The sequence below is a fragment of the Camelus ferus genome, chromosome 20, assembly GCF_009834535.1.
Source record: "Camelus ferus isolate YT-003-E chromosome 20, BCGSAC_Cfer_1.0, whole genome shotgun sequence".
Classification (NCBI taxonomy): domain Eukaryota; kingdom Metazoa; phylum Chordata; class Mammalia; order Artiodactyla; family Camelidae; genus Camelus; species Camelus ferus.
Window position 1 is genome coordinate 11,971,912 of NC_045715.1, and position 13,686 is coordinate 11,985,597.

The 13,686-nt window shown below is 37.8% G+C and overlaps 1 protein-coding gene across 5 annotated transcripts in view; it reads left to right on the forward strand.

The window, feature by feature from the left end:
• The window catches only part of CAP2 (cyclase associated actin cytoskeleton regulatory protein 2), a 114,985-nt gene that overhangs the window by 41,668 nt on the left and 59,631 nt on the right, over nt 1–13,686 (forward strand). For all 5 annotated transcript variants that reach the window (XR_004313441.1, XR_004313442.1, XR_004313443.1 and 2 more), the window contains one exon: nt 3,214–3,291. Coding sequence is in view for 2 of the 5 variants with exons in the window: in XM_032462542.1 (XP_032318433.1) it covers nt 3,214–3,291 (78 nt within the window). In the remaining 3 variants the exon portion in view is untranslated. The remainder of the gene's footprint in view (nt 1–3,213; nt 3,292–13,686) is intronic.

Consider the following 13,686-nt stretch of genomic DNA (forward strand, 5'->3'; position numbering starts at 1 on the left):
AGGTAGAACACTCTTGCTTGACAGGGAAAATAAACAAAATAAACTAACCTTCAGTGTGGTGGCAAAAGACTCAAGGAATCACCCGCATGACAGCTAAAACTTGTGTGTCAGAAGGGAACAGAACATGCAAAGGGAAAACATGGGCTCAGCCTCATAGGAAATAAAACAATGAACAGAAACAGATTCTGCATGATGGCTTAATAAGCGTACAACTTAGACTCTTAAAACTTAATGAATATAAATGTATTTTTTATCTTATTGATAGAACAATAAGAGTAAAATGCAAAGGGAAATTGAAGTCTAACAAATCAAGACCAAAAACAACATTAATACAGAAGTGAAATGTAAATTAGAAGTGTTTATGAAAAAAAAAAAAGAAGTGTTTATGTATATGAGACCCTATTGAAAATCTGTTTACTAACAATAGAGAAAACTATTGATACAATCACAGTAAATACAGGTGACAGACAAGGAAATTAAAGGCAGAGAGAGAGAATCTAAAAGATACGAAATACCCATCAACAGATGACGTTGTGGTGTATTTATACAATGGAATACTACTAAGCCATAAAAAGAATAAAATAATGCTAATTGCAGCAACATGGATGGACCTGGAGATCATCATTCTAAGTGAAGTAAGCCAGAAAGAGAAAGAAAAATACCATATGATATCACTCATATATGGAATCTAAAAAAGAAGAAGAAGAAAAAGAGGGCACTAATGAACTCATCTACAAAAGAAACAGACTCACAGACATAGTAAACAATCTTATGGTTACTAGGAGAAATGGGGTGGGAAGGGATTAATTTGGGAGTTTCAGATTTGCAAATGTTAACCACTATATATATAGATAAAAAACAGGTATTTTCTATATAGTACAGGAAATTATTTTCAATATATTGTAATAACCTTTAATGAAAAAGAATATGAAAATGTATATGTGTGTGTGTATGTATATATATATATATATATATATATGCATAACTGGGACATTATGCTGTACACCAGAAATTGACACATTGTAACTGACTATACTTCAATTCAAAATTTTTAAATAAAAATAAAAGATATGAAAACATTTAAACATTATACAATATGAGGATAATTAGACTCCTTGAGTAGAGATTCTAACAAATGGAACAAAAAATATTTTGAAAGATATAGTAATATAAGAAAATTTCCCAGAAATGAAAAAAGAACCAAATCTATTCCAAGAAGTATAACACAGAATACTCAAAATCCAAACATAACTTAGTTAAGCTGTTAAACTCCAAGGATAAAGAAATAATTCTTCAGGTGTCAAAATAGAAAAAGTCAATTTCCTCCAAAGGGGGACAAAAGACTAAGCTGGCTTAGATTTATCCACTGCCACAGTCACTGCTGTGCTATCTGAAAATGGTGAGGGAGAGACCTAGGGATGTTGTGTCCAGCCAAGATTTTGCTAAAATATGTAGATGACAAGGAGATGTGTTTGAACCTAAAGAACTTAAGCAACTTTGAGACCTTTTTGAAGAAAATACTTGATAATAGGAGTCCAACCAATAAAAGTATCAAACTAACTCAGAAATGGAGAAGTCACGGTAAAACAACTGGTGAGAACCACTGGGTATGTTTCAATGTAGAATTAATTCTAAACAGTTCTGGGAATTAATGTTACAGTAAAAATAACTAAAAAGTATGAAAAATGTAGAAGATAGGGACCAGAGATAGAAAGAAGTGGGAAAGTACTAATGTTCTCATCTTTAGCAAGGAGTCAGTCAATATTGTATAAAATTATATCATGTATTTTAAAGTGTAAACACATTATTATTCTAATATCTTAATAGTTTATATTTTTTAAACTTAGAATGATAATTTAGGGCATAATAATTATTATAGTGCAAAAATTTTATTTGATGTTTATCAGTCTTTTCTCTTTCATCTTTAATATTCAATTGTAATTAAAATTTATACTTCTTATTTTAAAAAAACAGCACCTAGGGTATGGTTCCATTTTACCAAAGTCTCTCTGCAAATATATCTTAAAGGGTGGCTACATTGATGTTCATGTAATGTTAATAGTGATTATTTCTAGGTCATGAGGCACTTTTAAAAAACTTTTATCTTTGTAACTTTTGGCATTTAAAAAATTATCCTAAATCATTAAGCTTTGTCTTATGAAAAGAACTGTGTGAATTCCCTTAAAAACTAGAAAAAGATGCCAGAAATGACTAATTGTGTGAGATATAAATATTTGGAATTATTTTCTTCTTGGTATTCCTCTATAGCTTTTTAAGTTTAAAAAATTAATTAATTCATTAGTTAAGAGTGGGTAGAAGGTGAAGATAAGAGAATATTGTTAGCATGTGTTTGAAGACAGTCCCACCTGCTCGACTCCTTTTTTGGGGGTTGAGTCCAGGTAGCACTGAAATCTCCTCTGGATCCGTCTTACTGGACAGTTGCAGGATCCACTAGCTCTCGGTGATCATATCTTTATGGGGGGTGGCTTAAGGGACAGTCTTCTTTCCACTTGAAGGTGTGGAACAGATTGGGGCATGAAAGAACAAGAGAAACACCCTTTGGAAAATAGTTGCACTTTGGGGCTTAAACATTTTTTAACAGCTTTGTGGAGATATAATTCACATATCATAACATTCACTATTTATAAAGTGTTCAATTCAGTGGTCTTTAGTGTATTCACCAAGTTGTGAAAACATCACCACTGTCTAATTCCAGAACATTTTCATCACCCCCAAAAGAAACTCCACACTCATTAGCAGTCGCTGCCCATTCCTCCCTCCCACCAGCCCCTGGCAACCACTAATCTACTTTCTGTCTCTGTAGATTTGCTTGTTCTGGACATTTCATATAAATGGAATCATACAAATGTGGTCTTTTGTGATCGGCTTCATTCGCTCAGCATAATGTTTTCAAGGTTCTCCCATGTTGTAGCATATATCAGCACTTCATTTCTTTTGAATGCTGAATAATATTCCATTGTATGGATATATCACATTTTGTTTATCCATTCATCAGTTGATGGATGTTCTAGTTGTTTCTACATCCTGGCTGTTACGAATAATGCTGCTGTGAGCATATTGACAAGTTTTTGTGTGGACATGCGTTTTCATTTTTCTTGGGTATCTACCTAGAGATGGAATTGCTGGATCACATGATAACTCTCCATTTAGGAGATCAAACAATTAAGCTTCCCTCTTGTTCTTTGTTCCCAGGCAGAAATGGTGCATAGTGCTTTCCAGGCCCAGCGAGCTTTCCTTCTGATGGCTTCTCAGTACCAACAACCCCAAGAGGTAAGAGTGCATCCTAAGAGCCAGGGCTGCCTGGGGAATGGGGGGTGTGACTTAGAAAACAAGGAAGCAAGAACCGGTTCCTGTGAGAGACATCCTGAAGGTGAGACGCACAGCACTGCAGGTTGTCTCTCTGATCCAGCTCATAGCATGAAACCTTTCTTCTGTCTTCATAATCTTATTATGGCCAAATTCATACTGTAACAATTGACATCACCAGTTTAAAAGGTCAATTTATTTATGTCATCTGTATACAATTTTTTTTTACTGGTCTCATAACCATTTTATAATCAAGGAAGTATTTACTACTGATTTTTAGTTCATACTTTGTGCTTCTTTGTTATCAGAAACTGTTCATCTATCATCATCTAAGTTCTATGCATGAATTTAATTAGTTCCTATTGTAAGTAGCGCTGATAGGCTAAGTCAGCGTGCAATGAGTGAAATTCTTCATTAAAAATACTACCAGCATACCTTGTTAAATAAGAGAAAATAAGAATTGTTTTGAATAAACATTCTGCATCTGAAGTTTGGTACCAACCATATAAATATAAAAGATAATTGAATATTCATTATAACACAATACCTTAGATTGGACAGCTCATTGTAAATTCTAAAACAAACTGCTGAAGTTGAAAAAGTTGAGCAGAGAATCCTGGGAAGCTAGGTTTTGACTTTCAGGGGATGAAGCTCAGTGCCGCAAAGAACCAAGACCTGGGACCTTAGACCCTGCCTGAAGCAGTGGCTCCCAGTCCCTCCCATGCAGTGGAAACACTTGGAAAATTTTTTAAATACCAGCACCTGGATCTTACTCCAAGAGGTTCTGGTTGAATTGGTCTGAGGAGTGGTCTTGGCCTTGAGAATTTAATGGGCTCCACGGTGATTCTAATTGGCAGCCGGAGCTGCCAACCCCCACCCTGGACGGCTGTGTCACTTCCCTCCTGGGAAATGAGGAGCTCCCATACAGCCGAGGCGAGCAGCTTTGTAGGGATGGAGGTGTTCTGTGTTCCACTGTGGATGTGTTTTCCCTCCTTGGCTTTCTCAATCCCTGATTTTCTTCCCTTTGCAAGAGGCAACAGTGAGACTAGGAAATCACAATGTGATACAGCCCTAGCCTGCCTTTTCTGTGATTGAGGTGGGAGAAGAGGTGGCGTCAGTGCACCACTGAGTCTCAGATGGAGGAAAGAACCATGACTTACCTGGCTGGTACCCTACTCAATCCCTTCCCTAAGCACAGAACAGAAGGCCTCCCATGCACACTTTTTGTATTTTCTCCAACATGTCTTATGCTGCTAAGACCTGACAATGAAATCGTGTGTGTGTGTGTGTGTGTGTGTGTGTGTGTGTGTGTATTTGCATGAAATTAATGTATATCAGTACACAGAGAAAAAAAGTTAACCCTAACTTTCCAACTTCAGGGAAGATGATTTATGGTCATTGACTGGCCTGTGGATTTTCTTCTATTAAAAGGACTAGGAAGTCTGATTTTTTTATTCTGTCGGAAGTGAGAGAGAGTGTGTTTTCTACCCTCCCTCTCCTTTTCAGTCTTTATTTGGGCTTACGCTTTCAAAGGAAATAGTGCCTTCCTGTGCGTCTAACAGGAGTCTAAAACTAATTCTTTGTCCTTTCATTGTTTAAACAGTCTGAGAAATTAGAAGGGAAAGGAAGATGAGAGACTCCTGTGTCCATCCCTCGGTCTAGTGACAGACATGCCCGGCACAGTGCTCTGCTCAGAGCACTTGCTCAGTAAAGCTTTTCTAAGGCGTGGAGCAGTAACCCAATTTGTTGATAATTTATTAATCTTAAACTAAGCAAGAAACCTAGTAGCATTAACCTTAGGACTCCAGCTAATTACCTAGGTGAATTGATAGATCTAGATTACAAATAAGCTTATACCCATATGCTTCAGATTTTTATAAAATATACTAATTTGAAAGGGTGGTCAACAGTAGAAACTCTGGACTTGGGCCCACCTGGATTTGAATCCCAGATCTTCTAGGCATTAGCTTTGCTAATCCAAATGGAAGAAAAGCAAATTAATCTGTGTCTCCTAAATTTGAGTCTTTTATCTTTCTCTGGGTGACTAGTGGGAAGTTAATCCAGTAAAGTCCATAAGACATTCCCACAGAGCCACTCCGACCAAATCAACTTGTCAAGTCACTGAGTTAGGGGGAGGCAGTTAAACTCTCTTAGCCCACGTTTCCTTATTTTTAAATAGGGATAATAGTTCCTACCTTGTAGAGTTATTGTGAGGACTGAATGAGGAAAAGCATGCAAAGGTCAGTGGCCGAGTCAGAGAGTTCAGTATTAGTCAGGGCAGTCCAACTGCTTTAGGAAAAAGTCCCCAGTTCACAATGGCTTAGCATAGTAGACTTTTTTTTTCCTGCTCACCTAAGATCTGCTCTGGTGTTTTGTTTTTTGTTTTGCTTTTTGCTCCTGTGTTTTTGGTTGATAGTCTTCTGTATGGTCGTTCAGGGACCCAGGCTTCTTCCAGTTTGCAGTCCCTACCTCTTCTAGGTCCTCAGCCATTCTTTGAACTGGGAAAGAGAATGCAGGATCATTTCTGAGAAGGTTTTACAGGCCAGACCTGGAAGTGGCATGTGTCACGTCTCCCTTTACTAGTCTCAGGGACGCTCCTAGCTGCAAGGGAGGCTGGGAGATTTAATCAACCTTTATGTCAAGAAGGAGAAATTCATAGATTTGATGAGTATCTAGCCAATCTGCCAGGGTGGGTAACTTGTCTTGGCTAAAATGTAGTCTATCTCAGTGGAAATATATCATCTTTGTAAACACTCATGTGGGTTTTTCTGGGCTAATCCCCCCAGTAACCATCTAAGGAAAGACAAGAAAACTTTCAGGTCTAACAGTTGAATTTATTTCTGTTGTGCTTGGGTGTATATAGAGATAGAGATACATGTATATAGAGATCTCAAAGTTTCTTTTAATTGGAGTGAGTTCATCCTTTTTTGCCTCTGTAATGTTTTACCATAAGGTGTCAAATTATTGTCCAGTATTTTTAAATGCCAAGCAAATTAGTCATGTCATGTGGCTTTGATCTGGGAGCGTGCCTTGGGAAATTAGGTGGTGCTAGTGGCAGGTCTGGAAATTGTAAAAGAAAAGCAAACGAATGAACGAAGCCAGCCTCCCAAGTATTCCGTAAGTCCATGCCCAGAAAGTGTCACAGCATCGCTCAGTCAGGATTGCTGAATCTTTTGAAAGATTTGGCCATCATTAGGGCTGCTAAGTTCTGTTGTTAAGGGGCATATGTCAAGTAACGTGATACAGTAAAGTAATTCTGGCCCCGATGTAAAATAAAATGCCTCCTTTCAAATATTACCTTAAAGCTTTTTGTCTTCATACAAAAATATCAAGAAAATATTCTGTTGAGTAACTGCTATTAAGTATGTGTGCTGAGCAAGTATTTTTCGTGGATTTTAAAATATGCAATTCTACATTTATCTAGAAAACAGGAAAAAGAACTACAAGAGAAGTAAAAGGTAACAAGTTTTCTTCTTTGGTGTCATGCTTGGTTATGTTTTCATTTAGCAGTTGTATTTCCCAGTGGTTGGGGTACAGAGTTTCAAAAAGAAGTAGCACTTTAGAATCTAACCAGTGACTCACTTTGTGGCCTTTTCCCAATTAACTCTATAGTCTCACCTCATAAATATGCATAAGTTTCGACTCTTACTGACGTTGTTAAGTAGGTGGTTCTTTCCACAGCCAACTCAAAAGCACCCAAAGGCAATATACACTTTAATTTCCAAAGTGTCGGTTTAAGGCTAACGAAAATGTCTGCTCAAATACAATCTATGAAGAGCAGGTAAAAACAGATTAACTGCTGATACCTACAGGATTGAATTATTTTGTCACCAGCTGCTTTCTGAGTAGCATTTCATGCTGTAGGTAGAGAAGCGAGGCAAAAGGAAGCCTCTGCTTTTCATAGGAGCCTTTCCAGGACCAGAAAATTACCTTGGTAATTACTCCCTGGCTGGCATGTGAAGGCTGGATGTAGATGCTGGTTAATGAAGAATAAAGCACCCGGGAAGGAAGGAGAGGAAGAGGGTTGTGTGATATCATCAGGGTCTGCTTGAGTTGACAGCCTGAAGCTAGCCAGTCAGGGCTGAATCCCAACAGGAAAGCTAATCGTTGGTTTATCAGGATGCAGAGAGGAGGATAATCAGAAAGGAGAGTAATTCTGTCATTCTTCTGCCCAGACTGTTTGCTTTAGCAACATAAAGCTGTGAATGAGCCTGTGGGCTATGACCGAGGGTTAGTAGCTTTATAGGTATTTAGAAACCCAGGCCTATGGAGGCAGAAGGGATTTGCTAAGATCCTGTCCTGTTGGACATCACTCATGGTGACTTTTTTTTTTTTAATCTGATAAGGCACATTAGCTCATTTCTCTTTGTGTAAGACATGAATTAGATAATGAATGGCTGCCCAAAGGAAGTGAGGTGGTTATCACACACAGGGGATTTTGGGGATTATCTGAGGGGGTAAAGGTTAATAAAGAAGGATAATATCCTTTGTTTTATCAACTGTTTCATACTAACTTTATTACCATTCCAGACTGCCTTGATGGCAAATTCTCCATAAAGGTTAGAAACTGTTGTGTATGTGGCTAGAAAATTTTTCGTACTCCGTTTAGTCAAGGGTTGGGATCATGTTGTATTTTAAATAAAATAATTATCAACTATTTCTCATTCTCCAAGGTGAAGCTAAATAATACGCTTGCTAGATACTATCAATCTGATCTTTAAAAATTGGGAGGATTACAGGTTTTGCTCTGATGGCCTGAATCAAAAATTAATTTAAAAAGAGGTTACTGAGTCATTCAACAAAGCTTTTTAAAAGCCAAACATACTTTAGCTTTCAGATTTGCTACTTGTTCATCATTTCATCAGCCTTAACCTGAGTCCTCTTTGCAAAATGTGGATTCTATCATCTGTACAAAGCTGTATATGCGAAAATAGCAGACGGGGAGAAGGTAATTCCAGCTGGCATTCCAGTCTGGATCCGCTGTCATAAATTACTTAGCGGAGGGCACGGTCTGTTACTTTTTATGGTCATGTTCTATATTTGTATGTGCTGCGGGACGGATCACATGATGAAACCATCATTTGATATTAGTGTTTATGTGCACCCAACTAGTGAGGACTAGATCTGAGCTTCACTGTGCAGTACTTTTAATTTGTATACTTAGCTCTTAATTGAAAATGCATACACTTCCCTAAGTACTAAAATTACAAATAATCCAGAGTAAATTTTACGTAATTGTTTTTGGAAGAAGACAAACTACTGTATATCCTAGCTAATTGAAATGCATTACGCCTTCCAGAGATTTTAAAACATAAATTTGGAACATGAACACGTCAACACTGCCAGAGTAATAAAGACCCAAATTCACCACTTTACATCGTCCAGCCCCTCTCCTGAGTTGAATAAGAGAGCATCTTACTGACAGCGGCTTCTCTTAATGAAGATACATTTCCCAAACTAACCAGGAGAAGAAAACACACACGCTTCTTCCCCTCTGTTTTCTATGTTGCTTCCCCCAGTGCAGCTTAAAATTTAGGTTTCTAGCAGCAAACCCCTGGAGAATGTACTTCTTTGATGATTACTTCTTTTCATAAACTAAACAGAAAAAAAAGAATGTTCTTGTTAGGTTTCGGTGGATTAACTGCTGTGAGGATTAGTGTTTCTATATCTGGAATTGCTTATTAGATAAATTTGCCTGTTGAGTCGTTACTTCAGATCTTTGTTAAGCCCTGTTCACCTTACATACTCCAGCCCTCTTTAATTTCCTCAACTCTATTAATTTATTTCTCGGGGCTTTTTTTTAAACCAAACATTTATCGAATGCCTACTTTATAGCAGTCACAGCATTTGGCATTTCTGCTTCTCCCATTATCTCATTTGTACGAGAACACACTTTGGAAAAATAGGGTCAGGCTGATGTTTGTCGTGATTCATAGATTCCTGTACTTTGCACTTGCCTTTGCCATTACCACCCTCAAGCTGCCACCATGACCCCCATTCGAACTTTCCCACCCACTCTCCTCGAGTAAGGAGCACATTAAGCATGATTTCTGATGGTCTCATAGCTTTGAACCTCCTCACTGCCTTTATAGTTCTGATGAAGTGACCTGTTTACATGTTATTTCAGAAACATTCCACTGTTATTTTTTATGCATATTTTCCATCCCCTCAACAAGATTCTAAGAGCTTCAAGAATCTTTATAGTTGATGTGTCTTTGCTTTCATGACATATTGTGGTCTTAACTATATTTTATTTGATGCCAAATTTGATAAGAAGACAGGCTCCAGCTCCTGACACTTTTGGTTGGTTTGAGGAATAGGGGCTGGGTTTACTGTTTCCAGCGGCACAGGAAAGGAACAGAATGAGGTGACATTTTTATTTAGTGATATTGTTATCTTTAAAAAAAATAACTTGCCGTTTGGAGGTGTATTTGGTGCATTTTGTACTGATTGAGTTATCAGTGGAGGATAAGACTGGTAAAACGTAAGTCATGGATCAGCCCCATAGAATTAGCCTGGAAAAAGTATTCCTTACGGGAATTTGGAAAAGGGCAGGTTAGAAGAAGACGTGGTATGGTTTTAGTAAGGCATTTCATTTCAAAGATGCCGTTTTTCTTATGCACGCTTTTCCAAAACGAGTGCGTCTGAGGCTACCACAGAATGTTTCATTGCTGGATGTGTGGAGCAAATGACAAGAAATGATCCCAGCCAGATTTGGGTGACAGATGTAACTCATGAATTCAATGACTATGGAATATAGGTTCTGGGAAGAGTGTGCGGATTAAATTCACACGGGCTATGGAGATCCAGCTGGCCTGATATTTCAGTGCTGCTGAAAAATGTCCCAATTAGATGGATTCCTCCCCGTGTAGCCTTTTCACGTAAACTGTGAAGAATGGTACTTTCTTGAGGCTGTGAAGTTGTCGCGAGCGTCCAGCGTCAGCCGTCTGAAGCTGGTAATTTCGCAGTGAGAACCCCGGCAAGTGCGGTGCGCGAGAACGTCAGGCTTTATCCCACCTTTGTCCAGTTGGATTCCCTACGTAGGACGATGGGCAGCACATCACCCACATCGAATTTAAGTGATTCATACAACGGGCGTCCCATCGTCTTCTTTGCCTGAATATCCTACAGTTGAGTGTGTTCAGGATTCCTCCTGGAAAGTCATCAGTTGGATTTTGTTTTCCCATAGGAACAGGGATTTAATTTGAAACTTTATATTTTACCAACCTGACAACAAATGAAACACAGAAAGGGCAAACTACATGTCGTAAAAACCAAGATGCAACTAAAATGGTATAATTATTTAAAATGGGGAAATGTGGCTCCAAGTCCTATAAAGTGGTTATACACTGTTCCCTTGAGTTAGGAGTGTCTAATGAATTCTAACTGCATATGCCTCAGAAAGCATCTATATCACAACTTACCTACCTGAAACTGATGATGGCTGTGGTAAATATTCATCAATAATAATTTTGCTTGACTTTTTTTTTTATAATTTGAAGGATCCTTTTGTAGAGATGTCCTGGGTGATTCATATCTTTAAAATATTTTTTTCTGGGAAAATGAGAACTCTTGCCTTTTCTTTTCCTCTTTGGACAGGATTTCTCTGGCCTGACCAGAGACATTCAGAATCACTCTGTAATAATTGTCTAATACTGTACATGAGGTGGAATTATCCTTTTTGAAAATAGCAACTGAAGAATCACAGCATTCAGAGAGCTTCCCAAGGAGGGAGTTTGGGATGGTACTTTTGGCCCTGGTCTTCCCAGCCAACTTTTTCTTTGTTGATATTTGGCGGTGTGTTTGGTATAGATTGAGGTCTCCCTCTTGGCTGAGTCAGAGATCATTGGGAGAAATGTGAGGAAGGAGGGCAGAGAAGGGTAATAAGCATATCCCTGGTTTGATCAATCAGAAGGGAGGGAGGAGGGCGTAAGCCAGGCATGGGCTATGCACCTGGGAGCTTATTTGGCACAGGACTTCTCTGAGCTACTTTGTTCTTACTTTCTCCTTCATGTCCTTCTCCATCCTTGGTTGCCCCCAAGGCCCAGAAGGTAAGTGTTAGGGAGTAGGTGTTAATTAGTAAGAAGGCAGCAGTGAAGGAACGAAGCGGTGAAATACAGGGCTGCCTGGGCTGTTACAACGTGTCATCAAACCACTTTAATTTCCTTTGACTTGTTACTAATATCTTTATTTTGAGTCAGGTTACCCTAAACTTTGTTGTTTTCCCTGGATTGATTGACTCTTTATGCTCTTAGGTTGTCCCTGGCACCAAATCAATTTGATTGTTGACTTAAGTTGTGAGTAATCACTTAAATCACTGCCAGTAAGTACCAGAGAGGGATTAATAAAATAGATTGTGATTATTCAGTACTTCTGAGCAATGAATGCCCAGCCCTGTGTCCAGTGCCCACCGGAGGTGCTCAGTGAGAGACTGAGTGAATTAACTGTCTAAAACCAACAGAACCCCAGACATTCAGGATGATTAAGACCTTCTCCCCAGATCACTTATTAAATGAATATCTGGGAGCCTTCCCTTATCTTTGTGTTTGTGGAAAGTCGATTCCAATCACTTTTTACAGTAAGAGAATCTCAGTGAGTCTGGAAGAGGAGAGACTTTTCTCCATACTTATGGGATAAATCTTCTCTAGCAAAAAGGAGATTCATACTCAACAAGACCATCATGGAAGACCTTAGCATAATTATCTGCTGGCCTATCAGTTGGTTATAAAAAAAAATCATTATTCCCATATAGATAAGGAATAAAGCACAGAAAGATTACTTGTCTGGTATCCCTCCATAAAAGCCAAAAAATGGAAAACCAAGGCTTTCCAGTTTTGAGCATGAATATATCATCTTTGTGTCTTTTTCATTTGGCTTTTTTTGTTCCTTTTTATTTTCTTTAAGTGCTAATTAAATGTTGTTCTTTCTACTTGAACACCAAGATAACTGGCTTATAAGGTCTCCCAATTTGTGGGTGTCACCACAAATTTCACCACTGAGCTTTTTATTGCTCTGAAATGTTTTATGTGGTTTTAACCTTGGGTGTTTGTTTTTCTACGTGAAACATTTATTTTACTGCTGATGGGACTTCAAGATAGATTTATCTCATTTAAAAAGAGTACTTTTGCTGAAATTTTCTATGACCTGCTCATTTTCTCGACTCTTCAAAGAGGATGAACATTGTTCCATTTTGTTCCTGATTTTTTCTTTTGTTTAAAAAAAGGGAATTTAAGAAATTCTAAACGAAATAATGTAATGGACATCATGCTCGAATGACTTACATTATTCATTCTCCTCAGTTCTGTATCAAAGTACCTTTTCCACTCCTTGCATATAACATAACTAAATATTCACATTTTCCCATGTCAACCAAATTCATATATTTGTAACTTTAATAGACATACTGTATTCAGTAATTATATTGACATGATTGATTAGGCATTCTCCTATTTTTAAGTTACTTTTGGTTAATCATAAATTCTTATGACCTATATCTTAATTTTTTATTGTTTGCTAATAAATTTTGGCCCCTGTATATAAAACACAATTTGCATTTATAAAGCAGAAAGAGTGGAGAAGACTATCCAACAATAATCAGCCTTTATAAAGAGCACACCCTCCCCCCAACAATGTCCTTGGGGCTAAGCCTGGGGAGAATTCCTGAAGAATTGGGGTGAAAGGATAGATTCAAGAGATGAAATTCTAGAAGAAATTTAAGGTACAGGGGCTGGGCCATGGCTTGCCTCTTTTATTGATATTATTTATAAGAAAAAAATTTTACTTGTATGGTATTGCTTAAATAGAATCCAGGTGATATTATTTTTCTGGTATTGTTTATTAATATTGTAGATATATGCTTATTAAATATGTGTGACTTTGTCTCCCTAATGTGATAGATTTTGGTGTGAGACCTATTTTTATTGAAAAGAAAATATTTTTAATTCTGTCACTTAGGTTGGCTCATATACCTGTTAGTTTATCCTTAGTTATTGCAGTTTTCAGTTTTGTCTCTGTTCTTTGTTCAGCTTTGTCTCCGTCTTTTGTTCAGGCACTTCTTGAACAGGCTGTAATGCAATTACAGTTTTATTTCTTCCTGCAATTTCCCCACTTTTCTCATGTATTTTTCATGTTGCTTGGGATATAAATTTACTATTTTCAATAGTGTCTATTGCAGTCCTCTAGTGGCCCCTCATTGCGTTTTATTCAAATTCTTTTTTCAGTCTAGTAGCATGGTAAGTATCCTTATTTGTTTGACCTCCTAATTTCCTCGGCAATTTATCTATAGTTCCCTGCTTTCTCTCCCTACTGACTCCTTCTGTTTAGTCTGCAAACCAAATCAAGTTTCTCTCTGCTTTAAAA